Source organism: Protomyctophum parallelum (genome assembly GCF_964188405.1).
Source record: "Protomyctophum parallelum genome assembly, chromosome: 14".
In the NCBI taxonomy this organism is placed as follows: Eukaryota; Metazoa; Chordata; class Actinopteri; order Myctophiformes; family Myctophidae; genus Protomyctophum; species Protomyctophum parallelum.
This window is the reverse complement of record NC_139709.1, coordinates 48,703,473-48,731,401: the sequence shown is the minus strand read 5'-3', so window position 1 is coordinate 48,731,401 and position 27,929 is coordinate 48,703,473. Positions and strand designations below refer to the sequence as shown.

The following is a 27,929-nucleotide window of genomic DNA, read 5'->3' as shown; positions in this document are numbered from 1 at the left end:
AGAACCAGTGCATTAAGCGATCCCTTTAAGTAGTTTAACCCATTCTGGGCGGGAACCCCTTTTGGTGTTATAACCCTTCTGGACGGGAACCCCTCTTGGGGTTCTGTACAGTATGTACAGTATTCAGAAATGTCAAATATTTGATGTGGCTATATAAATATTTTAAGTTCTTCAGAAAACTTAGGTCAGGATTTAGAAGGCATTTTAGAATCGGCGCCAAAATTGGTTAACCCATTCTGACCGGGCACCCATTTTGGTGTCGGCATCATGTTATGCTTTAGCTATTGAAAAATAGCAGATCTACAAGCTCATATCGCGCCACCGAGTGGCGCGATACGAGCTTGTAGTCTGCTATTTTTGAAAAAAATCGAACAACGACTGACATTTTTAGAATCTGATCTCAGGTCAGAATGGGTTCATCAGACCAGTGTGTGTCCAGTGGAAACCTCGTATGAATCTGATCTCAGGTCAGAATGGGTTAAGATCAAAGATCAACAGTGAATGATGGTGCTGGACTGGGTGGAGGGTCTCAGCAGTGGGTGGTGTTGGTGGTCTCAGACATCTTGTCAAGGCGGGCCACCTGGCAGGTGGAGGGCGGGGTGAAGACCTCCGGGTCACTGATCCCCAGCTGGATGTCGAAAAAGCGGGTGGAGGTGGAGACGCTGCTGTTCCCGACGTAGGTCTCCTGCACGGGGTAGCAGTCCTGCAGCGTGTACACCCCCACCCACGTCTCATCTGATTGGTGGAGACAGACAGAGAGAGACCGGTTGATGGTGGTGGTCGACAAAAGAGTGTCTCAAACAAACTAGGATACCAACTAAACAATGAATCTAGCATCTGTCGAAAGAACATTTGTGGTCAAGAAACAACTCATCTAAATAACGAAGAATTAGAATAGGTGACCAAGATACTGTATGTGTATTGAAAAAAAACTATATACTGTAGTCTATCGAAGGACGGTGGCAAGAAGGGATAAGAAGGAGCGAGGAGTGCTAGGGGGTGAGGTGGAGTCTGAAGAGATGAGTCTTCAGACTACGGCTGAAGATTGGGAGTGACTCATGAGTCTGCAGTTCTGACTGCAGTGGGGAGATTATTCCACGGTTTGTGAACCAGGAGAGAGGAGAGTCTGGGATGTGTCGTGGAGCGTTGTGCACTGTCTTTTATTCCTTTTATTCCTGTATTAGCTGATCGAAGTGAGAAGAAAGGGTTGAAGGGTTGGTTCCGGCGCTTTTAAGGTATTGACTATATTCACCCAGCGGACATTTTGCTCTCACGTCATGTTTGCGGGTTGGGGAAGTAATGAAACCTGTGTGGCACTTTAAGGATGACTTGCAAAATGACCACCGTGTGAATATTTTAAATGGGGTCCATGCCTTTGGTTGTTTTGTATTGCAGAACAATTACAGTGAAATGTGAGAAGTGACACGTACCAGTGACAAATGGAGCTGATAATTACCAATGATTACAAATACTCTCGGTAGGGAGACTATTCCAGTGATGGGAGGCTCTAGCCTGATCTAATGTGTTAGGTTTCTGGTCTAGAGGGGCGGGTCGCGGCAGAGATTTGCGCACGCCCTGATTGGATCTCACCGATCTGTCAGTCACCCCGGCCCTCCTCTCCCCCCTAGTGCAGCGCTACGTCACATCATTTGGAGCGACGCCCACCCGGAAGGGTTGACTCCCACTTTTAGACCAGAGCGGCCAATGCGTTCCTCCAGGCTTTCATTTTTTGCGCCAACGAAAATGAAAGCCTGGTTGGTACAGAGGCTATAGGGAGGCTCTAACACACAGAAGACTGTTTTAGTAAACACTACATCTGGATGGTCCTTCACACTCCCCTCTGGTTGTACTAGTTGCCCTGCCGGGAAGCCAATAGGAAGGAAGTTACAGTAGTCATAGTCTCTCAAGACAGACTGTCGACTCACTGTTTTTCCTTTATTTACCGATGGAAGTCTCATATTGCAGTAGTCAAGATGTGATGTGTCAGCAGACAGACTTACGTTTACGAGCTGGTTTCCTGTCAGACCACTCCTGCACCTGGATCATGTCCCCGGGTCCGCCGATGAAGTACTGGTCCTCGAAGGTGGAGTTGTCTGGGATGTCGAAGGGGTCCCAGGCCTCCGTCAAGGCCAGCTTAGAACACTCCTTGGTCTTCTGGTCGATCTGGAACATCACCCCAGTCTGGTACAGGTAGATGTACTCAAAGGACCTGCAATCAGAAGACAAGAGTTGAACTGGATAGACAGATAGATAGCATGCTGTTTAGAGTAGACCAGTCAAAGTGGAGTCTTTGAGGGGGTTCCACTTAAAGATGGAGTTTTTCCAGTTTTCCATGTGTCTATGAGGTTCATTAGACACCCTGGAGTCGTTTTTATGTGCAATGGTGTATTAACTTTGTATTTAGGGTTTCTTCCTGGAGGCTGAACCCTTGACAGTCAAACGGGCCAATGAAATAAACGGTAATATAGTGACATCACACTATCAGCCCCTCCCCTAATCCCCCTTTATCATACAACTACAGCTGTGGGTGCGGCTTCAGTTCAGGTGGATCACCACCCATCACCACCCACCAGGTAAACCAGGCATACTTAATGAACTGGTGGGCGTGTCCACATAAAAGCATGATTTTAACAAATACTGTACACTTTTTGGAAAGAGTTCTTCCTCCTTATAATAATAATACCTGATGATCATGTTTTAGGGTGGAAAAAAATCGTGGCACTCCATCTTTAAGCCCTAATCTATCGTTCGGGTTACTGAAAGAAAATAGCCGATCTACGTTGTGGATCGACATTGTAGATCGGCTACTTTTGACAAACAAATCTATCTGTATACATTTGGGAGTCCCTTGCACAACATCTGTTCAAATGGGGGTCAGTGGTTTAAATATAAATCAATTGTGGGTGTCCTTGAAATGACAATGTTTGAGAACCACTGGTTTAGAAAGATTTGATGTTTATCTGGTATCCTAGTTTCTTTGTAGAGCTAAATTGTTTCCTTTGCACTCTGTTTTTGTGACCATTTACCCTGTTGTCTGTTGCCTAGAGTTCATGCTATTTACTCTGAAGAACCACATTTCTCTGGATTAGAATTATAATGCCTTCCACGTGCTACATTCAACTGGCGAAACTCCCCCCGTCAGGTGAAAAGAAGCGGCTTGGACTCCTTCCTCATGCATATAGAAGGAAGCATGAGGTCAGTCCGTTGCTCTCTCCAGGTTGACAGAGGGAGGGTAAGCACTCAGGATTACATTAGATAATTGACAATGGGTGAAAAACATAATGGGTTGCAAAGGTCGTGGGTTAAAAGATTTAAGAACTTTGTGTGAACTGAGTGGTGCAACTCCCACTCTCCACTGCCTCTCTCACTCTCTCTCTCTGTGTAATTAGCAGGCAACAGTACAACACTATCTCTCTTTCTCTGTTTCTGGAACAACAGCGCCACTACTGGTACTCTAAACATAGGTTAGGACAGTCACATAGGTAGGTTAGGACATTGCTGTTCCTTGGAGTGGTTGCATCACTCAAAAAAAGAATGCCTTCCAAATGCCTACATTGTAACTGCATACTCTACTGTGAGTATGCATTTGCATTGTCTTGTATGTTTACAGACACCCCCATTCAGTTTCAAGCTGTTCTTCTAATATCTAACATAAAGCCTAATTTATACTATATACTGTATAGTATAAATTATCATAAATTAATTATATGTAGTAAAGAAGTGTACTTATTATCAGTACAGAACAGTTGGATTGGCATTTAAATCACAGCACAACTATTTGTGCAATTTGAGCAAAGGAATAAACATTTACCTGTTGCCGTATTTTATTAGTTAAAAGAAAATCAATGGTGTTTTTCAGAATCAATAAAGTAGCATAAAACTCTCACGATATTCAGTTGTATCGCACAGTACCTAAGCAAAGCCCTTCCATTTATAGGTTAATAGTGTGGGAAATGAAACCATGGATGCATTATCACTAAGAGTATCCATGTAATGTGAAAAAAACATATTTAACACAAAAACGGTCAAAACAAACTCACTTCAATTTAATAATGTCACCTCTTCAATAGTCATAAATGTTAAGATTTGACCAGTTTTCTTGTTTAATCTTGTGAGAATTAGAGTTTTTTTTCGCAATTACTCACTACAACAGTGTAGTTATTACGGTAATTATTCTTATCAATTCAGCCAATCCCTTGTAGCTATGACCATGATGATCTGCAATGTAAACTGATCAGAGTCAGCCATGATTATGCTGACCCACTTAACAACACTATTTTTAACCTCACCTTATTGCGACAACTCATGTGTAATCTCTGCTACTACCATTCATGATTAATGCGACAGTAGGTCGCATTTACTATGAAAACTAGAGTTCTCAACACAACAGGCCCGAAACTTAAGTCCCGGGCCTACCAGGGCCCTCATCAAACCCTGTACACTCAAGACACTGACCCTTAGATCTCCATATATGAAGCTGAGCTGTTCCAGACATTCCATATGTTGATCTGACCTCATCAAACCCTGTACGCATCATATACGGCCAATACAGAATTAATTCCATATGTTGATCTGACCCCCCATGCCAAAGCCCCAGCGCTCGAAAAAGTAGCAGATCTACAAGCTCAAAATGTGGTGCCTGCTACTTTTGATGCTTTTATGTGACACTGTAGTATGAGGGTGTGAATTTACAAAGTTCAAATATGGAGATAATTCTATTAGCAATGATATGATACATACATGTATGACATCTCACACTCACAAATAAAATAGGAATTTAATTCCCATTCATTTCATTGAATGGGTCACGACTCACGCAGTATTTCAGCAGGTTACGCGGGACAGAAATGATCGATTATAAAAGGGATAAAGTCACCATACTAGAGCCATCATGTGCAAAAGCAAGCAGTCACAGTGAATTAACCTTTGGAAATGAACTCATGACTACTGAACAACCAGCTCTCTGCATCCAAATTTAAATGTTGTTTCATAGGCTAGTACACTTTTTGATGTCAAGACCTTATTAACCTGCAGACCCCCATTTGAAAAGATATGCCAAGGACCCCCCCATAAGAGAAGATTTGTATGGCTCTAGCAGTGGTTTTAAACGGGAACAGACCCCCATTCCGAAACACCGCCATTCAGAAACACAGCCATTCAGAAACCCGGTTAGGGTTAGGGTTAGGGTTCTGAATGGCGGTGTTTCTGAATGGCGGTGTGTAACCGTTTTAAACCATTTTAATTTCAAGGACCCCCACTGTCCCCAGTTTGACATGCATCAGGCTACGGACCTCCATTTAATGGCATTTCTATCTCTGGGACCCCAATGTATATTGTAAAACCAATGTTAATTTAACTTGAGTGCACAATTCTCCAACTGAGTTACAGAGCCATAAGGGTCCATTTGGTTCCTGCTCTGCTCAACCTAACTTTAAACACACACAGTGGGGGCAATAATAAGCATTTGAAAGACCCAAAATGTTTACATCTTGAGTGTTCGTTTAAACACAGATGGAACCTTGCAACTCGCAGATGTCTTGATTTCTTTCTTTCAATGTAAAGCTCTAGAGATTTTAGGGCGACTTTGCCGGGCTTTGGGGGCGACCGTTCTTCGCAGTCGGGGTGACCGTTCTTTGCGGGTTGGGGGAGTTGGAATTGGGGCAAGCAGTTTTGTATTCTCTGATAACAACCATCTCCTGATTGGATGACATCTTGTAACACACCTGAAATATGTATACATGTCCTGGTTACTAAAGAGCTGGAGAGATGGGGAGGCCCTTGCTCTGATCCAAAGCTCTATGCCTTAATGCAACGGCAGCAAAGGGCATTAGGGCTATGGACCAGAGCTAAGGGGGCCCCTGTTACTGAACAAACGCTATACTGTAGACCCTATCAGAAAATACCAAAATAAATAAATACATTACTTTGTATTACGGCTCGTATACAGTAGGCTATAGTGACGTCTTGCACATTATTGTGTGTATTGTTTGTCTTTAAAGGTCTGTGAATTGAATACCCAGGACCTCAATGGAAATAATAGGCTTTTTTGGGTTATCCTTTAGCTAGCATATCTTTTGTTTGTAGGCCTATAAATATATGCACCACTGGCTTTTAACCATTAATTAAGTATTCAATCAACCAATCAATCAATCACTTACAATAGTTTTAAATTAACAATATAGTGTTGTTGTTAGGATATTATTATCATCACCAAAATCATCATCATCATTATTATTATTGCTATTCTATTCTTTACCTCTGGCAGGGTGTGTGTTTCTTGTGCTGCTGCAGCAGTCTCAGCCTCTGGTTCTGGGCGTCGTAGGACAGGTCGGAGCGGGTGTTCCTCCCGGTGCCGTGGTCGTACTGGACCGACCTTCCCTCCCACTGCAGGGGGGCCGTGCACGGCCCTGCCCCGCTCCACGTCCACGGTGGTCCCATGGATGATGATGCAGGGGAAGGCAGCACGCACGCCGCGGAGAACAACAACAGCAGCAGCACGACCCGGAGCAGCATGACGATTATTTGATGATGTATAATACTATAGCGTTTTGAAAATGAAATGGAGCGTGTCTGTCTGTCGCTGCTGATTCGCACGGTTCGGTTCGGTGGTCCTGGAGACCTGGACTCCTGGTCCAGTCAGTGAACTGAACTCAACTGACGGCCTTTTGTTGTTGGGAAAGAAAGCTGCGTAATTTGCGTAGAAAAAGCGCAACACGCGCAGTCGCGTCACTATAGCCCTGATATCCAATGGTACACGCCACGGCTCCGATAATATGAAGTGGGGGAAGATTGGTGTAGTTTTGGCAATTTTTTTTGTTTGTGTATGAAGAATTTGGCATAGCCTATAGAATAATACAATTTAAAACACATTCAAGTGGACCATTGGAACGGCTCCTCTCAGGTCATTGGTCCTGTAAAAGAACAAAATAATAATAATGAAAATCTGCTACAGCTATTTAATTGAATCATTATTTCCAGAACCTTGATATCATCGTTATTAGTATGTTATTGTATTGTATTGTAGGCTTTTGTCTTTCTGTTTTCTGTTCTTCAAGTGTTTGTGCTGTGTTTTTCTACCTGAATTGTTTGTAATATATATCAATTAAAAAAGGCTCCGATAATATCAGCTGGTCATCATCATAGACGGTCATCATCCCTTAGCTGCCCTGCGATGAGGAAAATAACATGTTAAATGGCCAACATTTGCCGTTCTTAATAAAGCATTACACTTGTTGACAACAGGGTCCACCATTTCTAATTCATTTAGAGACTTACAGATATACTATGTTCCATTAATAATATCAAATAATGTTATTCCTAGTGTTCCGCTATCCTGCACAGGTGCATGTGTTTATAATCATGTTATTTCTACTTTCTAGTGTTCCGCTATCCTGCACAGGTGCATGTGTTTCGCATCTCCACCACAAGAGGGCAGGCGTCCTCCTCGGCGCCTTGGAAGGACGTCACTTACAGCACGGCGCGGGTTTGTGACGCATGTCACGCATCAGACCATCCAACATGGCGTCCAAACAGCATGGGAAGAAGACGTCTGGAGCCCCTGCTTCTCATAAAGAAGAAATGGAACAGAACACAGATTTAAACATGTTGATGTTTGATTCCAGTGATGATGATGGAGCTCCGGACGAGGTAACGTTTGAAGACTCCAAGGCCACGGCGCTGCAGAGCATGAGAGACGCCCTGCAAGCTGCCAACAGGTATATTATTTATTATAGCCTAATTCCTATTTACAGTACACGATAATATTAGTATACGCAATAATACACTGGTTCCCAACCGTTTTAATTTCAAGGACCTCGATTTGATAGTTTTATTTCTGGCACCCCAAATCTTCAAAGTAAACTCCCCAGTTAATTTAACTGCGTGAGTGTACATACGATATGGAACCATGCATTGTGCCTTTGATTGATAATTGTATTCAGTTAGTAGAAGTGGGTACAGTTCAATGATACAGAAAGTGCTACGAGGATACAACCAGAAAAAGCACTAAGACCAGTGGGACGATCCTTGGACCAAGAGTCAAGACTGTCATATATGTATCTTATCGATTTTGTCATTTGCATATCTTTGATATCTATGACACACATGAAAGTAAAAAATCACACCCGTGTAGTGAGGGGCGCTAATATATTAAAGTCTAACTCATGTTGATTTGTAGCCCCTTTCGGGACCCTACGTAAAACTTTTTTGATATTTTGTTGAGTTTTACGTTGGGTCCCTGCTCACTACTGTATTTTCGTATGGAAATTCCTATTTGCGGAAGTGGAGATTCTCTCTAAAATAGGCCCCGCGGCATGTGACGCCATTATTTTCCTTGAGTTATTCTGAATTCGGTAACTTTAAGTAGCTATACATCCCGGTGCGAATATCTCCTGTGGCGCGGAAGCCGTTAAGTATTTTTAATCTTTGTTTGACCGATTTGGTCGCTTTATTTCTTCTTGTTTGTTTACCGTTTATTGTACCGCCTCCCGGTGTGCGGTTGGCTTGTGAGGCTACGTCCCTGCCTCTGATCTGCTGTGTCATAGCTATAGCGCCACTAGCTAGCCAGATAGGCGGTACAATGAGGTGTCAATAAACAAGAAGAATCCAAGCTTCCAAATCGGGCAAACATATATTAAAAATACTTAACGGCTTCCGCGCCACAGGAGATATTCGCAAAGGTATGTATGTGTACTTATACTTTACATATTCAGAAAGCCTCATACTGAAGAATATCGTCAAAGAGCGCGGGGAGGCGTTTTAACATGTAAACATGAGCCAGTAAATGTTTTAATCAGGTGGCATGGACGACGTGGAACAGGACCCAATGCACTGGGTCGAACAAATGTCAGAAACTTCAGTAGCATTTGGGTTCTGCTTGGAGGGCTAGTTGATTTGGTGATGTAATGGTGATGTAAAACAAACGGTGCCAACACAAACATTAAACGCCATTAACAATAAAGAGACAATATGACGTAAATGTCCCTTCATTGTCAAATGCGTTTACAAAACAAACATTTCCCAATTATTACACATTTATCTGTATAGTGGGGAGATGTAGTGTAGCAGTAACACTGTAATAGTGTCTCAGAGCCTGGCTCTGCCTGATAGAGCCTAATGTCTTCCCCTGCCAAGGGAGAAATCCCCTTTAGGCTTCGCCACAAGCAACTCTTATATCTCAAATTTAGAGTTGCAATACCAACCCATGACAGCCCACACATCCAAACATTAAAGCCCAATATGATTGTATTGAACAACATTTAACATTCTGCAAATGAAACAAAACTAACTTTTTGTGTTTGACAGTGAAAAAGAACGACTGAAAGAAAAGAGAAGAAAGAAACATGAGTTGTTTCAAGAACAGAAGGTAGTGAGTGTGTGTGTGTGTGTGTGTGTGTGTGTGTGTGTGTGTGTGTGTGTGTGTGTGTGTGTGTGTGTGTGTGTGTGTGTGTGTGTGTGTGTGTGTGTGTGTGTGTGTGTGTGTGACACAATGTTTGGAGGTTGTGTATGCACTGTGTCAGACAGTGTTATTATAGTTGTACTGTGAACAAAATACTTGGATAAAGAGACAGGAGTCGTTTCAAGAACGAGTGTGAGAGTGATATGGCACTGAATACTGATCCAGGTTATGTGGTCTCTTGTCTCTACAGAAACGCAGACTGCTGCCTGCCGAAGTTCTAGAGGAGATCGGTGCGCCTTCTTCAAAGTACGTTCAGTCAGACTGTGTCGTTCACTAGTGGATCTATCACTCTGTCTCTCCATCATTAAAAACATGTCTGCTGTCGTTTCTATAGGAAACCGGAGGTGCCAGGAGATAAAGGTAAAATAAAAAGACTCTTCCCTTAACTTTCATTTATACTACACAATTGCGAATGGGTGTTTACTTGTTTTCCAAAGAGAACTGATCTACAAGCTAACAACACATCATAAAGTGATGTGAAGCTTCAAACGACAGCCACACTGTGTGTGTGTACTTGTTAAAGATGTTGTATAAACCTATTCTATTGTCACCCAGTTGAAGAGGAACGTTCCTCAGAGGATGATGAAGCCGACGGCACGGTGGAGGAAGAGGGCACGAAGAAAACCAAACAGAAGTACAGCCGCACGTACGTAATCCATTGGACTATGGTGTGCCTGAAGCCCCAAGCAATACCCTTCATTGACAGCCCATTCATGAAATAGAAGAGTCCTATCTGATTGTATTAAAGGGCGATAAAATCATCCATGTTGCACCTGTACAGACCGCGTGGATTATCCTCTCTCTGTCAAGACTTAGAAAAAAAGATCCACCGTCCACTCAACGGGCTGCAAAAGTAGCAGATCGTCAAGCTCGACTCACGTCACTTTTCATGGCACTTCGAGCTTGTAGATCTGCTACTTTTGATGCTTTTGTGTGATCATATTAGAACTAACTTACAAAGTATGGAGATAAGAGGTTTCTGCCTGAAAATGCATATACTAAATTGCACACATTGCTGTTGAGTGATTTACGAGCGCTTCCAAACGAACACGGGTTAAAAAAAAGTTTCTACAGTTTGTTGACAGTTTCTCATGAAAACTGCAGATCTTTCCTGACAGAGACAAAGAGGATAACCCAAGCTGTCCATACACGGGTGCAATGTTGGCAGGTTAATCGCCATTTAAGATAGGCTTAACATAGGCTTGAAAAGTATCAGGTGTGTACATGAGCTGACCTGCAGACGTTTGCTTCAGTGTGAAGGGCAGCTACACGGTGACCACCATGACGAGGCCTCCACCCATGTCTTCCTCCCAGCAGCAGAGTGCTGTGGACTTTCTGCAGAACCGCATGTACGGATCCAAAACCAGCAGAACCACATGTAAGAGCACACTACATACTGCATATACAGTACACTGAATGGATCTAGGAACAGAACCAACACTGATGATCATACATACTACTCATTTGAATCCTGAAAAGAAAAAGTTTTGGACATGAGTCTTCCACGTTCCACCTGACGGAGACAATATGTTGGAACACACAGTAGGAAGGAAATGGTTAAAAACAGGAATAAATCACTACCATGTTGATGTTTGATTCTATTTCTTCACATTAAAACTGTGCCATGTTTCCGTCTTGTCATTACAGCCAATGAGCTTCTCTCACTTGGGGTCAAGAGAGGTGAGAGTAACATAAACGCCATGCAGTTCATCAACAAGGACTGGGGTGAGAACACGCACGGTGTTAAACATGTTTTAGGCTGACGTTGCGTTTAGGGAGTAACCTAAACTTTGATCTGACAGCCAAATCTGATCTTATTCTCTCAGTTATTACCCATCAGATTGGATATAAACATATATGCATTGTTCACTGCGGTATCAACGTAAAGGCAACATACAGTAGGCATGACGACGACTAAAGGGCCTTGCAAACGGGGAGCGAGGAACGCACACGCGTTTTATCGCAGTACCCGAAAATCAATTTTCATGTACAAAAGACAACTCTATTTCTAAATTGCACATGGGTCGTTATTAGTTGGTATTTAATGCTGCCACAATGTCAAGAGGAAGCGGAACAAAATGCTCTGGTACGCTCGACATACACTAACAAGCAATACCTTTAAACTGTTTCTAATGTCGACTGTGACCTCTCTTCCAGGCTACAAGCACAAAGCCAACGCAGAGAAGTTCAAGAAAAGGTGGCTCCACAAACAGAAGCTCCAATCAAGCTGATTGAAATCATCACCTGTTCCACCTTAACCGGCGCTATCAGATCTGTAAAGAGCAGTTCATTACACCGGTTCCACCATAACCAGAAATATCAGATCTGTAAAGAGCAGTTCATTACACCGATTCCACCTTAACCAGAACTATCGGATCTGTAAAGAGCAGTTCATAGCTCAAACGGCACGAGCTTTACTGCTTTAGATGGGACGGATGACTGCTGCGTTCAAATATCGGCTTAATCCATGGACTGTAAATGTGTGTAAAATTTCACCAACTTTTGTCTTCAACCTGTAAAGCTTAAATGGGCTTTACACTGTAAAACACTCCTGGGGTCATTTTGATGTATTTTGTGTGCACTGCTTACGTTTAAGTTGCTTGACTCAATATTTAGATATTCTTGACAACTCCTATATCATCCCATTCAACTTACAAGTGACCCCAGAAGTGTTTTAAGTGAAATGACATGGACCCAAATTAGCAGGTATCTGGGTTGTAAAGCCAGACACCTTGGTTCTTATGTGTTGAGGTGTTCTTGTCCTGTAGATTCCAAGGATTTGAGATCTGTGGAGATACCGGGTGCGTGGCTTTGTATCTGAGGTTTAGAGGCTGGGATCTACCTTTTATGATGCATGCAAGTCTAGTGTCACGATGTCGCCACTGTATATATCCATCTTTGGAGTTTCTACATTAATCTGACGTCAGCACTGGAGCACGTTGTCTCCATATATACAGTAGGTTATCCCCATATATGGAGTTCTAAGTAAAACAGTAAAAGCCTTCGTAACAGGTACAGTTACCCGTGTGCGTCAGAATCGTAGCCAGCGCATGCTGAGGGTTCAGATGTGAAGGTTGGGCAACACAGTGGTAAAGTTGCTCACCACAGTGAAGTCTAGGGGTTTGAAACCACCATGGTTTGTGGTGCATCTAATTCTAATCTAAACGAACACAATTGGAAAAAAGAATATTGGTAATCTAAATAAAAAGTTTGAGTGGTTGGCGCAAATAATAAAAAAAAAACCTCTGACTGACCCTTTGAAGTGTATTGTGTGACTATGCCCCGAAGCACAAAAAAGTTTTAAGGTCTTACCTGGATGGTTAGTAAGAGACTGCACAAATCCTAAGAATTGAAAGTGTACAATTTATAAAACAATAATGGTTAAAATAAGTCAATTTATACTATTTCAATTAGCAAATACAAATTCATTGTACTCTTTATTTGATGTGGAGGAATAAATTGTGAAAATATTTCAACCTATCTCCTGTAAAGCCACAATATAGTGTTTAACCCATTTTGGACTGAGGCCGATTCTAAAAACGCTTCTAAATCCTGACCTAAGTTTTCTGATAAACTTTGAATACTGTACATACTGTCCAGAACACCAAGAGGGGTTCCCATCCAGAAGGGTTATAACACCAAAAGGGGTTCCCGCCCAGAATGGGTTTTAAATTAATGTTTTTATATAAACAGGTACATAGCCTACTATCTCGCTTCTGGCAAAAACCTTTATGTCCAAAACTAACGTTTCAGGAAATCTCGGGAAAATAAAACCTGTGGATCTCATGTAGACATTTAGTCTCAAGCACTGATAAATGGCTAAAAGAGTCATCCCAGACCTATTGAATACTGGTAATCAAAAATATATAATAAATACTTTGCAATGTTTAGGTAAAATATATATATATAAAAAGATGGGAGATAAAAGGTTTCTACCTGACAGCGACAGCATTTTATATAAAAGTGTGGCGCTTGTGATCGGAGGTGTCCATTTAACCATATGAACCCTGGGTCGCTATTCTGGTCAAACAGTCACAGAAAATCTATAAGCTCTCACCACATTTTGAGCTTGTAGATCTGCTAGTTTTGGGGGAAGGAGTGGACATGAGCTCTTAGTAAACAATAAAAATAAGGCGAGGGTCAGGAGAGAACTCACAGGATAAACAAAGTGACATTTGAAGTGATGAAACTAAAATATGAGCAGAATAATTATTATTCAAGTGTTCCAACACTGTTGAACGTGTTCAACAATTTAAACCCGATTGGATTAAATTTGTGTCCCACCTAACGTATGCTGTATGTTTATTAAAGAGCTGGAGAGACATGTTACTGAACTAACACTATACAGCAATGACTACTATCAGAATATAGAGCTTTGTTTAAACTAGTGATGGGAGATTAATCTGCAAACACATTGGTATCGGCCAATATTGGCCTTAAACCAATTCATCTGTAATCGGTATAATATATCAGATTTAGCAGATATTCAATTTTATTATGTTGAAAAATGAAATCGAAAGAGTCAATAGTTGGAACATTTAAAAGAAAATACTACATTCAAGCCGTTTATGTTGGGATACGAGTCAACATTTAAATAACGGTGCGTCCCTAGTCTTGGAATAAAGAGGCTTTGCTATTTTCAAATTCAGCCTTTTTTCAGAATGGCCAAAATAATATTTGGGGTATTTCTCAAAAAGATAATTGTGTAATAAAAACTCCCACACAAAATACCAGCCTTAAATATTGACATACTAAAACTAAGGACACTTTCTATACGATTTTAGTTTGTTAGACATTGTGATCCAGCATTGTCCCAAGACATCAGTCGCAATGGTACAGCATCCAAGACAAGTTCTATCATTTGTCGTCTTTTTAATATAAATCATTTCACCCTCACACAAATTGCACATCTTTTTTTGTGTGTTCTCCAAATGGACACAAGTCAGCAGTAGACAACAAACTTGTTTGACATCTTCCTTTCAAACACCGTGAATTGGCCAAATAAAATAAAATAAAAAAATCAAGTCAAGAGACATCTAAACTTTATACTATGGCATGCATAGGTTTCAGACCTTAACTCATTTAGAGAGACAATAAGACACTTCTCTAACAAGATTTTGTTCTTTTCTTTTAAATCTAAACGATGTCATGACTGCTTGCACTTAAAAAAAAAAAGAGAAAAAAAACGAAATAAAACAAGGTTACAGAAAAGCTCAGTTTCCCCATCAGGAGAAATCACATCTTGAGACCCTGGTCCTTGGAGAAAGCAAGAGGATCAGTGTCGAGATCAGACAGACACATATATAATATTTATATAGATTTTCCTATTTTTTTTATTTAAGCCTTTAGCATTCCGGTTTCTCTGCAAAAAAAAAGTGGCAAAGCACAAACACAGGCTCAAAACACACAGTTTGCGATGTTGTCGCCCTAAAAGTATTTGGTTCTTTATTTTTGTAAATACGTGGCAGCCACAGTGCAGTTTGACATTACTGGGTGTGTTTTCTTTCACCTACACGTCTCAGTTGATGAGACAGACGACCCCGGAAAAAAAGTGGGGGGAGAGGAAGTTAGCCTCGTTGGGAGGTTCATTAGGTACTGCGTGATGTCGCTGACAAACCTAAAACAAGAGAAAGAAACTAGCTTAGAAACAGGCTAGCTTTAGGGGCTTCACACCTGAAATCCAGCAGCAGCCTTGATGAGGAGAAGCAGGATGCTACTAGGACAGTAGTAGCCTACTAGTGGGAGAAGCTCACAGCTCTAGTAGATACAGACAACAGGACCAGAAAGCAGTTAAGGAGTGGAGGTTTAGCTTGTCTAAAGACGTTATAGACCAACCATTTCACCCAGACAGTCTCAAGTAGCTCTTCCAACACGTTTATATAATGCATTAAATGGCCAGGTTGGATTACACCACCCCAGCAACGGCTGCCAAGTTTGGTTTACACCACCCCAGTAATTACTGCCAAGTTTGGGTTACACCACCCCAGTAATTACTGGCAAGTTTGGGTTACACCACCCTAGTATCAAAGTACTGTAAGTAACGATGGTCATTTTTATAGGCAGTAATAAGACTGTTGTTTCAAGTTTGAAAGGCCCGCCATCACACCACACAGTAACACTTCAGACTGTAAAGGAGGCTCGCACATTGGTGTTGCCTGCCCGACAACATGAGGCGAGTGATACCATCACGAGGCAGAGTACGAGTTGCGCTTCAGACCAGGTTGGGTTTGGATCTTAGCATTCTAAAACCAAGGAGGGGAAGAAACCTTTGGCTCCTGAGTTCTTTATCGATAGTTTTAGCATAGATACGTTACGAAAATATAAAGCACAATGTTTGCATTAAACCTGTTGTGCAATTGGAGGTTTAGGGTTTGTGGGAGGGAGGGGACGGTTAAGCCTTATTTATACTTAGTTTCCTGACGGTGACATGCACTGAAAATAGCCAATATAGATTGGCTATTTCCTTAAGTATAAATCGGGTTTAAACAAGGGCTTAGCAGTCATCATAGAGAACTTGATATTTTGCATTTAAAAGAGTCACCCCTTTCCTCTAGATCTGCAGTGGATTTGAAGTGGAAGTGGATTTGCAGATGTACGCAGTTATGAGTGATAAGACTGCTACTGTACACCCGCTCCCACCATCCCATTTGTACAATTCACCAAAAGAGCTGAAAACAGTCACACGTTCTAGATGCGTGCGAGCACGTGTCCGCAACTGGTTCTGGCCCACATCAAGTGACTGTTTGACCAATGCGGCCCTCAACCCAAAATGAATTCGACACCACTAATCTTTCTCCAGTCCTGTTAGACGTGCGTAGAAAACCCAGTGAACCAACGCATTCTCAATGTAAAGCATCCATCGTTCGGCGCTTGGTCAAGGTACCTTTTGCGTCCGACGCAGGCGTTGTGGGTGCATTTCACGTACCACGTTAATGCAGAGGAAACTATTATTGAATTGTTTCGCTGCCTATCAGTACGATAATCGAACAGCGCCAAAGCAGGTTTGAGCGATGGGCTGCCTTGTTAATGTTTTTACTGCAAAAACGAAACTGAAAATGGTCCGCGTTCTGGCTGAGAAGTCTATTTCAGACTAGCACTGTGGTTCCCAGACAAATTCCTGCCAAGGAAACAGACGGCCTTTCTTAAAGACTAGATACCCCATAACAGTAAATGATTGTTAGACTATATTTAGCATATCATTCAGGTAGGGAGATAGCAGTGGAGAGATTGAAACCTAGAATATTTATTCAAATTAAATTCTCTCATTGGGACCACTTTCAACCGGGCCTCCATATTTTAGGCAAGCCATTATAGGGGAAAATCTTAAAATAAAGAAAAAGAAAAAAGTAAAACGCGAAAGTTGTAGAAGCTTACAATGCGGCGAAACATTTTTTCAAAATATAAAAACAGGGCTTATGTTTTAAACCCCTAGCATCTGAATTTGGGTAAAACTATTGCAGAAAATATATTTAATTTAATGTAGAGCTTAAACAGAAAAGTCACTAGTGTAGTGTGTTTAAAGTTTAAACAGCTGCAGACCCCTGAGGACCACTGCAATAGTGCAGTGGTTCTCAACCTGTGGGTCAGGGCCTCCAATGGGTCCCCACATGGGTAGGGATGGGACAATTATTAGCCTTTATCGTGATAAAATAAAACGTATAAATAATCGTATCGGACATTTAAACTTATCGCAAAATTGTTCCCCGTTGAGCTGCAAATTCAGCACCGGTTAAATCCTCTATACTTGATAAAACTGACCAGTAAAGATATGGTCCCATCCCTGGTCCCCAGATGACAGTGAAGTGACAATTCAAGGACTTTCAAAACTATACTATACAAACTGTTCAAACATTGGCCAAATTGTCAAATAATGTAAGATATGTAAAACAGCCGATCTACAAGCTCGCAAGGTGTTGTGAGCTATATTCACAATATCTATTTGTGGAACTGAGTCTAACAAAATATTATGCCTCAACTCCTACAATTCCAAATGCTCGTCAGGGTGGGACTCCCAGTTCAAAAAGGATTCTTTTGGGTGGGATCGTGGCCTGAAAAGTGAAAAGACAGAACCACTGGTCTAGTGCGTAAACAGTAACACGACGCCGTCGGAAAGGGACGATAAAAGGCGACCTTGACAAATGGCATAACATGACGCCTTGAGCTGAGAACATATCACATAAACACGTTACTGCATATGCTGACTGTTGGTGAGAACTGGTAACAACATCAACCCTAGCATCGCTATTCTGGGGCCAACATTTGCCAAGAAATAGGCAACCTACAAACTCACAATTGTGAGCTATTGTTTTCCCACCTATTTTCAGCTAAGAGATTTAGTGTAAGGGGGGGGGGGGTTGGTACTGACCCCTGAGGGACCCTGGTCAACCAAGTATATAGGGTTTAAGTGGTTAATGAATGACTGAGGCCATCTACATTTATTATATTTTTCAATTTAACTAAATATCCCCATTGATACAATTCCTTTTTTGTTTAAATTCATATATAAACGTTAACATGTACACATGTTGGCCGGTCACAAGAATTGGGTGGGTTTGGGACCTTTATTTATTTTTAATCATTAATAATAATGTATGGGTGGAACTTTCGCTTCTTGCTGGCGCTCAACAAATATACTGTGAATGCAAGTTAACAATAATAACATTATAATAATTATAATAATCTGCACCATGCCGTTAATCCAGGACAAAAAATAAACCTTAAAAACAAAAACAGGAAACGGGATCCAGGTAAACCCTCCCCTCCCTTCCCGCTACAAACATTTAAACAAGATTAAAAACAAGAGGGAAGAGAGAACAGAAGGAGAAAAAAAGACGTAAAATAAAAAGTTGTTTAAAGTCCAGATTCGGTCAAGTCTCTCTCATCTGGTCGGTTTCCTCTTGAAGTCCGGATGAGTTTCGACCTACGACCTGACATACTGAAATCAGTGTTTTTTTGTTTTATGGGAGGGGGGGTCCGGGGATCTATTTTGGATGATTGTTTTTAGTTTTCTTTCCCCCCCAAACCAAGTTTAGGTCAGCCAGGGGAGGGATGTTTGCGGTGCAAACCAGGGAGACCCCAGGAGTCCCTGAAGGGGTTCCCAGCCCCAAAAAACGGTAGGATTTCGAATTTCACTCTTGAGATTTGTGCAAAAAAATAAAAGGATTTAGTTAGGAGCCAAATGGACCCTTACAGGTCTGAAACTTAGAGTTATGGGTGTTTGTGGCCTGATTTATACCACGCTGGGTGTCCTTGAATATAAAAACGCGAGGGCCACTGCTTCAGATGAAGAGCGCGCGGTACATGTGTCTGAACGGACACACCGGTATGCTTAGAGAAACGGTTACTCTCAAACGTTTTTATGCCAACTCATTCACCGCCAGCATTGACTACGGTGCTTCCCTGCCACCAGATACAGCGTGTTTATTTTATTTTAAAGACCACAAAATTCACCCGAAAATGAACTGGAAGAAAAAATCGGCTAAAGCTATTCTTTAGGCAATCTTTTTAAAAGCCATCAGAAGCATTAATATTGTAACCAGCGATTTAGAAATTAGCACTCAACATCGAACCTTCCGCTCAAACACCTCAAAACCTGTTGGAAACCCATCAAAGACCCCTGGAGATCCCCAGACCCCACTTTGGAAACCCATCAAAGACCCCTGGAGTTCCCCAGACCCCACTTTGGGAACCCATCAAAGACCCCTGGAGTTCCCCAGACCCCACTTTGGGAACCACTGTGATAAGAACCCCCTGCCCTCCCGCGTCTTCCTATATTCCTCAGTGTGTGTATGTGAAGCTTGATTAGATTCGACGGGGTGGACCAAAAAGCAAACAGTCCACCAGTCAACACATATATATATATATTTTTTTGTCTGTCCGTGGGTCAGTGTTCCTGAAATGTCCAGAGTAGGACTCGTTTCGTCTAAAGATGATTTTCAAGTTGGCTACTATTGGCTAGCCCCTCCCCCCTCCTACTGTCTATCAGAATGGTGCAGGCGATGGGCCATGACACCAGCCATGTACGAATGGATAGGGAAGCTGAGAGAGTGTGTGTGTGTGTGTGTGTGTGTGTGTGTGTGTGTGTGCGCGCGTGTGTGTGTACACACTTGTATTACTATATACATGTGAGGATAATTTATTTTAGCTGGTTCTCCACAAGATAAATGCTCGTTTTAAAACAAAAAATAGGATTTTTACACTTCAGGTGGAGGTTAGGATTAGACCTTAGGGGTTAGGTTAGATTTAGGGGTTGGGGTCGGCGTTATACACCACTAATACTTAAGTCGCGCACCAAAATGCACAATAGTAGATCTACAAGCTCACAGCGCCACACGTTTGTACATCTGCCATTTTTGGATGTGCAACGCCAACACGCAACAGAGGATAACTCAAAGCTTGTACATCCACGCTAAAAAACGCCAATATTACAAGGCAATAAAGTGACTGATTTATTGTCGAAATGAGGTTCATTTTTTACCGTGACTATAAGCAACAACCTGTATGAATAAATAGTCAACAAATAGTTTGATGTGAAAAATGCGACGAAGCACAATCGGATCGTTAATTTGTCATGCTTCCAGTATGTAAGGGGACTTTAAAAAAAAAGGCAAAAAAGGTTTAAAAATTGTGGTCCTAAAATGTCCTCATAATTATAGAAATGCAAACGTGTGTGGGGTAAGGTAGTCGTTGTCAATTTGAATTCCAGGGAACCCAGATTATAACTGGTTTTCAGTTCAGTCAGATCAGGCACCAGAAGAAGATTCCCAATTTCCCATGAGTCCTTTGGTTCCAGAGGGGGTCTCCAGAAAAAACAAACGTTTAAAAAAAAGGTCCGCAACTCTGAGAGTGCTTGAAATTCAAAAGTTGTTTGGAGAACTACTGGTGGTTCTCAAACATTTTCATATCAAGGACCCCTGAATTACTATGCATTTGTGCCAGGGACCCCCAGAAGAGGTTTGTGTCAAGAAAAAGTTTGAAAGGATTCCAAGTGTTTCACCATTTCTTTCGTTCTTTTAAATAGCCGATCTACAAGCCCACACCATGCCAATTGACTGTTTGAATAGCCAAGGCCAAGCTTGAACCGATTATGGTGCGATATTAACCCATTTTTCTGGGGTCCGCCTGGAACCACTTCTAAGGCCTCCTTGTGTGGGGGAGGGGGGGGCACTGATCTGATCTGGGTTGACCTGGACTACGAACTGAGAACATGGGATGAACTCCTAACCTCCTGACTGCGTGATGTACCACGCGGCATTCCTCATCCATTACAGACCCACGCACAGTGAGTCAGAGCAAACATGGCAGTCCATGAGTCAGCCGCACACACTATGGATATGCATGGATGACACGCATTGCTGCCAATTGCAGGGATACATCCTATGTGACTTGTTTATTTCAAGGATCCCTATAACTCTGAGGGCGTACAAATGGAACTAAATGGACCCGCAAGGGTCCATTTGTTTCCATCTGTACGCTCTCAGGGTCACATACCTGTAATGGCTCCATTTGGAACCCCTCCCTCAAGGAACCCATTTTGAGAACCACTGGTTTCAGTGACAGCGTTATTCTCGTTATGACCACTAGGTGGCCATGCTGACACCAACACGGAGGAAAGTCCTCCATTAAAACACATTAGAAATGCACAAACGCAGCAGGAGGGTACGGTAATGAGTGTATTGTGAGGAAAGGTTTCTAGAGAAATGGTTCTAATTCATGGTTAAAATATATATATATATATTTGGGGAGTCAGGCTTTGTTTCAGGTGGGGGTGGTTAATTGGGGGTTTAGGTTTGGCTGTTGAGGGTTGGAGCTACGCCTCATTTTATACATTGTTTCGCGTCAGTGTTGCACACTGGAAAACAGCGAAAACAATACTTTTAGAGATGCTATTTTTGTAATAGTTATTGAGGTATTTTCAGCCATTGTCAATGCCGCCTTAAAAAAATCGATGTCCTCACAAGTATAGTAAGAGAGTGTGTGAGTGTGAGTGTGTGTGTGTGTGTGTGTGTGTGTGTGTGTGTGTGTGTGTGTGTGTGTGTGTGTGTGTGTGTGAGTGTGTGCGCGCGCACGGGGCTAGTGCAGGTAATCGTCCACGGAGGCGAAGGCGCAGGAGCCGGTCCCAGAGCGAGCCATGATGGTGAGGCACTGGGCAGCCTGGCCCACTGCCTGGGCCAGAGGAGGCTGCTTCGGCAGGTTGTGAGTCTCTGGGAGGAGAAAACACACGCACACACACACACACACACACACACACACACACACACACACACACACACACACACACACACACACACACACACACACACACACGACAAATGTTACACTCATACTGGATGTCCGTCATAGCTACAAGTAGGCCTATCACACAATTAGCATAATCACCCAATTGCAATTATTTGAAATGTAACTAATTTAAGTATGGGTCAGCGGCAGACAGGGCTAAAAGTAACAACTTGTACAGCAGCCTTGTGCTTGCGCGCATGTTAATAAATGCTCCTCAAATAAATCAATGTAATAAGAGCAAATAATATAGGCGGCTAATAATATAAATTATCAAATTCTCTCGTAGGTCATGTTATTGGCCAGAGAGAGCACATTGTCTGACGATGTGCCTATTATTATTTAACAGTTTGCAAGAAAGACAAAAAAAGACAGTGGCACATACCACGTTGTTGACTGTTTGTAGGCCTCGTCAAAGACTCTTTAGGCTAGCTACATGTTATTTATTGGTGCTTAAGTCCTTTTTTCACAGATAGACTATGCCACACAAAAGGATACATAAAGAATTGCAGCTTGGTAAAAGCACTCGGAAGAACCTTCGGTTCTCGAAGGTTATTATTTTAATTTCATTAAAACGATAGTTTGGACGTCTGCTCGCAAATACCTGCCGAAGCTCGAATCCTAAAAGCAGGGCTAGAGGACAGCCTTATTAGTTACAGACAGCAGGACCTACCTAATATTGCACTGTTAAGTGTGGAGCAGACAGGCTCCCTCTGAATAGCGTCTAGCTGGTATCCTACGGGGCTGCTCCAGGGGTCAGAGTAGGCCAGTAGGCTGAAGGCGTCCTACAAACAGAGAACACAGAAAGTGTTGGCGACTTGGCAGGCACTGTGTCGTGGAAATAAATTGGGCCTGTTCCTTAAGCATCATGTTATACTTTAGCTATTGAAAAATAGCAGATCTAAAAGCACATAGCGCTGTGCCACGCTATGAGCTTATAGATCTATTTTTGAAAAATCGTGAAAACGTGTCGCAAATCTTCGAATATATATTCTTTCAGAACAAATCTTTGCTTCTGGGGGGTCCCTGGAACAACATATTTTCAGATGGGGGTCGCCGGTCGGTGGCCAATTACATATCGTTTTTGGGGTCCTTGACATGAAATGACTGAGAATGACTGACATTTTGTATAATCGAGCTCAGGTCTAAATGGGTTAAAACACCAAATGGGGTTCCCGTCCAGAATGGGTTAAGGACAAAGATGTACCCTAAAAATGATACCAGGCATACCTTATAATATGCAAAATGTCACAACATATGATGCAAAAGGTGAACCTCATACTGTATAGTCTATGTTGAGTGCAAACCTCATGTCCAAAACTGTTACTTTTCAGGAATCAACAAATTAACAAAGTAGCAGCTCGACAAGCTCAAAATGTGTCGCTTTGGGGCGCATTTCGAGCTTGCGGAACTGCTCCTTTTGATGCTCGTGTGTGACGCTGTAGTATGAGCAAGCAACAATGAATAAGATGTATTTCTTTCTCGCACTACTGTGGGCAGGGTCTAATGTTCGAGTATAAAACAATCTCGTGCTCACAGAACTTGTTTGGTTTCGACAAGCTGAAAAATATTAAGACTTGTTTTGAGGTCTGCTGCCAGCTTAAGTCCCGGTGTCCTCAGGGGACATGTCTTGAGGTTGCAAAGCGTTGGGCACTGGGCCAACAGCAGCCACTTGATAAACGGCCCCGAGCGCTGGTGCCTCCTGCTTGAGGTGACAAGTGTTTGTCTCGTCGCTATGATACCGACAAGGAAACATTGTAATAGCCGCTCATCTGCCACGTTACATTTGTCAACAAGTTAACTTGATTTTAAGTGAACTCTGTAGCGAATGTAAGTGTGTTATCACAGTGTTTGTCACTGTGAGGTTAGAAGACTTTCTCCAATTTCCTACAAGGGAGTGAAAATATTATAGAGAATTTATTTAACCAGTAAGACAAAGTGTCTTTTACAAGTATGCACTGGCCAAGAGTGTTACTCACATTCTATGCTTAAAATCGACAAACTTACATTCTGGCTGCCAGAATTACAGTGCAACTACAGTGGAAGTACATAAAGCTTAAAATAATTAAAAAAAAAAAAAACTACATGACCAAGTAAATACAATAAAACTAAATAAATACAATTATACATATATATATATATATATATATATATATATATATATTAGGGATGCCAAACGACTCATATTTGGCCAATCGACGAATCGAGGCCAAAAATCGACGTGTCGAACGACTTTTTTCCTTTTTTTCTTCATTATTTTTATATTTTTGTTGTTGCTGCGCAGCAGTTGAGGAGAACGCAACTATGCATTCCTTTAAGCAACACAACTTCTGCAGCTGCATCCATATGTTTAGAATTTTCATCAATGATCAAATCCCAATAATACAAAATAAACTTTATTTTGTAAACAACGAAACTGAAGGAGCAGCGGCGCTATCGGCTAGCCGCTAGTCCCAACTCTCAAGTGTCTGCAGCCTGTCACGATCGGTAATGAACTGATACGGGACGCACGTTGTTCCGTATTTTAATGTCGGGTCGGATAATAAATACAGTATAAATGACGGCGGGATTTATTTGACAACTCTGTCCTGCTTTCTTCACGAGAAGAGAAGAGCGCTCACCGCTCAGAACAGAGCAGACCTGTGGCTGAGGCTGTCAGCTCACTTTACGGCATGTGTAGATGAGCTGGGTCTGGGAAGCTCAGAGCTGCAGCCATTGGCTCATGATACGAGCACACGACCAATGGGACTGATCATTCAGTGTTGCTAAGATACCACCCCCCACCACACACACACGCACACACACTTGGACGATGGGGTCCACAGCGCTCTGCTCAAAGTCAACTTGCATGCGACGAGCGGCACTGACTGACTGAAAAAATAATAATACAAATAAAAACGATTTTTCGACTCATACGTTTTGAGTCGCGGGAGGCATGAGTCGATAATCGAGTCGATTTTCAACTTTTTTCAACATCCCTAATATATATATATATATATATAGATATATATAAAAGCATCAGTAAACAGGCCGAGTGCTCCGTGTCAGTCAGGTTAGGACCCGACAGCAACCTAATGGACGCCGTTTTGGCTCAGGAGAGTAGATTTGTACATTTAGGCTAAGCCTGAGAGTTGTCTAATTTAACAGGTTTGGCTGTGTATGGGTGGGATTTGGGCGAAAGGTGTTGTGTTCATTGCTGTCGAAATGACCCTTTTTTCCTGTTGTGTTAATCCCTGTGAACGCAATAATAAAATATTGGCGAGCTGCAGCCCCACTGCCCCATTACCTTCAGCATCTTCTTGTTGGCAGAGTTCTTGCCACACTCCCTGCGGAGGTGTTCGCTCATGCTCTGCAGCTCTCTGCCAAAGTGGATCATCCTCTCGATGGCCGCCTGGCTCCCCCCGCACAGCTGTCTCTTGGACTGGGCCGACTCCACCTCTGTAGAGCCACAGCCAGTCAGAAGACAAGGGTCAGGTCAATGTGACCACACAGCACGGAGCATTTAACACAATCCATCCCAGCCCTCTAGGGGGAAAAGTGGAGTCAGTGCCAGAAGAATGTGTGAAAGTCCAAAGAAGGGCTCCCTGACTAACCAGTAACCACGTGGTGTAGCGCCCATTTTATTGTGATTGTTGTTGCTCATGGAGGGGCAGCAACGGCATCAGCGTTAGCTTAGCATGTTTTCTAAGATCCTAAACACCCCCAGATTCAAAAATAGCAAAAGTAGCAGATCTACAAGCTCAAAACACGCCACTTCACGCAACGTTTTGAGTGTGAGGCTGTAGTAGTGTGATGAAGTAGGGCCTGAATTTACCAAAAATCACAAAAAGTTAGAATATGGACAAAGGTTTGTCAAAACAAACACACCAAAACTAAAAGAAACTGCATTGCGTGTTTACAAAACTAACTAAAATTAGAGACAATTGTGGGCTACACAACCCATGACTGATCAAAAATGATAAAACACACAATATGACATGAATACACACCATAATAATCTCAACAACTATAAACACACCCACACACCTCACTTGTATTTGACCCCACACACAAAACAGCACTCACCCAAATTCAAACATGGCAGTGTACACAAACAAATGGAGCACACACACAACCTTGAGTACACACACACACAACTGACCCATGTCTGCGTCACATTCGTCTATGTCGGCCGCATGTTTGGAGCTTCCGTTCAGGAAGCCGTTGGAAGCAGATTCTGATACTCCATTAGTGAAATGATCCACTTCCATATCTACATCGTTACTGAGAGAGAGAGAGAGAGAGAGAGATAAATGGACAGTGCGAGAGGGAGACATCAAAATAGAAACAGAAAGACCAAAAGAGATTGAGAGAAACAGATAGAAAGACAAAGAGAGAGAACAAGACAGAGGAGAGAGATATACACACAGGGCGAGGGAGAGAGAGAGAAAAAGAGACACAAACAGGAGACAGAAAGCGGGCACATCAGACAGACAAGGTGAAAGTTTTTTGGGCACAGATATTAAGTGTAGAGCAAAAACATCCGGGTTCTAGCCGCATACAACTCAGATGCTATAATGCTAACTGGAGTTGAAATACCAACCCTTGGCAGCCCATACATCCAAATAGTCCTATCCGATTGTGTTCAACAACGCTAAACATTGCAGCTGTACGGAAAGCTTGGATTATCCTCTTTGTATCCGTCAAGTTTTTGTTTCCTAAAAAACAAAAACTTTACAGATACAAAGAGGATAGTCCAAGCTTTCCGTACATCTGCAATCCTTTTTGTTTGGAATAATGGCCAAAGGTTGGTATCGTAACTCTAGCATCCGAGTCCTGAGCGACTGCGGTCAACCAGATAGGGTTTAAGTGGTTAATCCAAACCAGTTCCTTGGTGGCTGATCTCTAAAGCCAAATACCAATACCCCAAATCTCGGCCACTCGCTCACTCACACTCAGTCACTCCAGCATGGTGGTGCTACGGTGAAATTGGTGACCTGCTGAAATATGTCACAATCGTGTTGACGTCACATAATGTCAGTGTCCGAACGTAAATCAGTGCAGTTTATTCATTAGCAGAGTTCAACCTAGCGGTATTTAGACCTTGTATTTAAAGACTTCCATGTAAGTTGTGTGAAGTCCACAAGATGGTCACATATTTCGGCAGGTCACCAACTTGCCATGATTGAGTGACCGAGTGCGAGTGAGTGAGCGAGTAGCCGAGATTTTGGGTATTGGAATTTGGCTTAAAACGTGCATTTACCTGGTGAAGGGCTGTTGGCTGCTCTAAGACATGCCTGTACCTACCTGGTGAAGGGCTGTTGGCTGCTCTAAGACATGCCTGTACCTACCTGGCGAAGGGCTGTTGGCTGCGGCTCCCATTCAGGCTGATGTCGGCAGCTGGGAGGGCGGGGCCAGAGACAGGGAGGCAGGGCTTATGACTGTGAGGGGAGGAGCTATGGCTCTTGCCAGACATCACGCCGTTACAGCAGTTGCTGTCAAACCCTGGAGGAGAGAGAGCAGGGGAGGAGGTTAACCCTGGAGGAGAGAGAGAGAGAGAGCAGGTTAACATTGGAACTTTAAAAATAGCCCATCGATTGTTTGACACCCTCCCCAATTCATTCAGTTTTTTTATGGCAGTGCTTCTCAAACTTTTCCGTGCCAAGGAAAAGTCTCTCTCCGAGAGAGAGAGAGAGAGAGAGAGAGAGAGAGAGAGAGAGAGAGAGAGAGAGAGAGAGAGAGAGAGTAAAACAACAATGAAAACTAATCAGAACCCCCTCGACTATCCAATCTTAATTAAACAATTAGAAGACAACATAAAAAAGCTTAAATCTATCAAAGCATGTGGCCCTGACGGTATCATGTCAGAGATGTTAAAACACAGCAGCTCTGAGCTCAAACAGGCCCTGCTTAAGTTGTTCAATCTCGTCCTTCAGTCTGGTTGCTTTCCTGAGATCTGGAGCCGGGGGCTCATATCCCCAATATATAACCCATTCTGAACGGGCACCCATTTTGGTGTCGGCATCATGTTATGCTTTAGCTATTGAAAAATAGCAGATCTACAAGCTCATATCGCGCCACCGAGTGGCGCGATACGAGCTTGTAGGTCTGCTATTTTTGAAAAAATCGAAGAACGACTGACATTTCTAGAATCTGATCTCAGGTCAGAATGGGTTCATCAGACCAGTGTGTGTCCGGCGGAAACCTCGTATGAATC

General features: G+C 42.5%; 3 protein-coding genes across 3 annotated transcripts in view; 1 reads left to right on the top strand and 2 right to left on the bottom strand.

The window, feature by feature from the left end:
• Nucleotides 1–218: 218 nt before the first annotated feature.
• On the bottom strand, nt 219–6,685 carry epdr1 (ependymin related 1). The gene is made up of 3 exons (XM_083781647.1): nt 6,257–6,685; nt 2,001–2,209; nt 219–735 (listed from the first exon to the last, which is right to left on the bottom strand). Exons 1-3 carry the CDS (start codon nt 6,511–6,513, stop codon nt 530–532), a joined length of 672 nt encoding a protein of 223 aa, XP_083637773.1. The 5' UTR covers nt 6,514–6,685; the 3' UTR covers nt 219–529.
• A 756-nt stretch (nt 6,686–7,441) lies between these two features.
• nol7 (nucleolar protein 7) lies at nt 7,442–12,711 on the top strand. The gene is made up of 8 exons (XM_083781286.1): nt 7,442–7,715; nt 9,304–9,364; nt 9,648–9,703; nt 9,792–9,817; nt 10,013–10,103; nt 10,711–10,835; nt 11,105–11,182; nt 11,615–12,711. Exons 1-8 carry the CDS (start codon nt 7,495–7,497, stop codon nt 11,686–11,688), a joined length of 732 nt encoding a protein of 243 aa, XP_083637412.1. The 5' UTR covers nt 7,442–7,494; the 3' UTR covers nt 11,689–12,711.
• A 1,598-nt stretch (nt 12,712–14,309) lies between these two features.
• The window catches only part of ranbp9 (RAN binding protein 9), a 57,452-nt gene continuing 43,832 nt past the window's right edge, over nt 14,310–27,929 (bottom strand). The window contains exons 10-15 of the mRNA XM_083781084.1: nt 27,064–27,217; nt 25,875–25,996; nt 25,020–25,171; nt 22,407–22,518; nt 20,900–21,660; nt 14,310–20,869 (exon numbers count right to left, since the gene is read on the bottom strand). Of these exons, the coding sequence (XP_083637210.1) occupies nt 21,530–21,660; nt 22,407–22,518; nt 25,020–25,171; nt 25,875–25,996; nt 27,064–27,217 (671 nt within the window). The 3' untranslated portion in view covers nt 14,310–20,869; nt 20,900–21,529. The remainder of the gene's footprint in view (nt 20,870–20,899; nt 21,661–22,406; nt 22,519–25,019; nt 25,172–25,874; nt 25,997–27,063; nt 27,218–27,929) is intronic.

Excerpts from the sequence above, each read along its gene's own strand:
- epdr1 (XM_083781647.1), bottom strand. The coding sequence starts at position 6,513 with ATGCTGCTCCGGGTCGTGCTGCTGCTGTTGTTGTTCTCCGCGGCGTGC. Across the intron at positions 2,210-6,256 it reads AAACACACACCCTGCCAGAG|GTCCTTTGAGTACATCTACC; the intron begins GTAAAGAATAGA and ends TTCTGATTGCAG. Across the intron at positions 736-2,000 it reads CAGGAAACCAGCTCGTAAAC|ATGAGACGTGGGTGGGGGTG; the intron begins GTAAGTCTGTCT and ends TCCACCAATCAG.
- nol7 (XM_083781286.1), top strand. The coding sequence starts at position 7,495 with ATGTCACGCATCAGACCATCCAACATGGCGTCCAAACAGCATGGGAAG. Across the intron at positions 9,704-9,791 it reads ATCGGTGCGCCTTCTTCAAA|GAAACCGGAGGTGCCAGGAG; the intron begins GTACGTTCAGTC and ends TCGTTTCTATAG. Across the intron at positions 11,183-11,614 it reads GTTCATCAACAAGGACTGGG|GCTACAAGCACAAAGCCAAC; the intron begins GTGAGAACACGC and ends CCTCTCTTCCAG.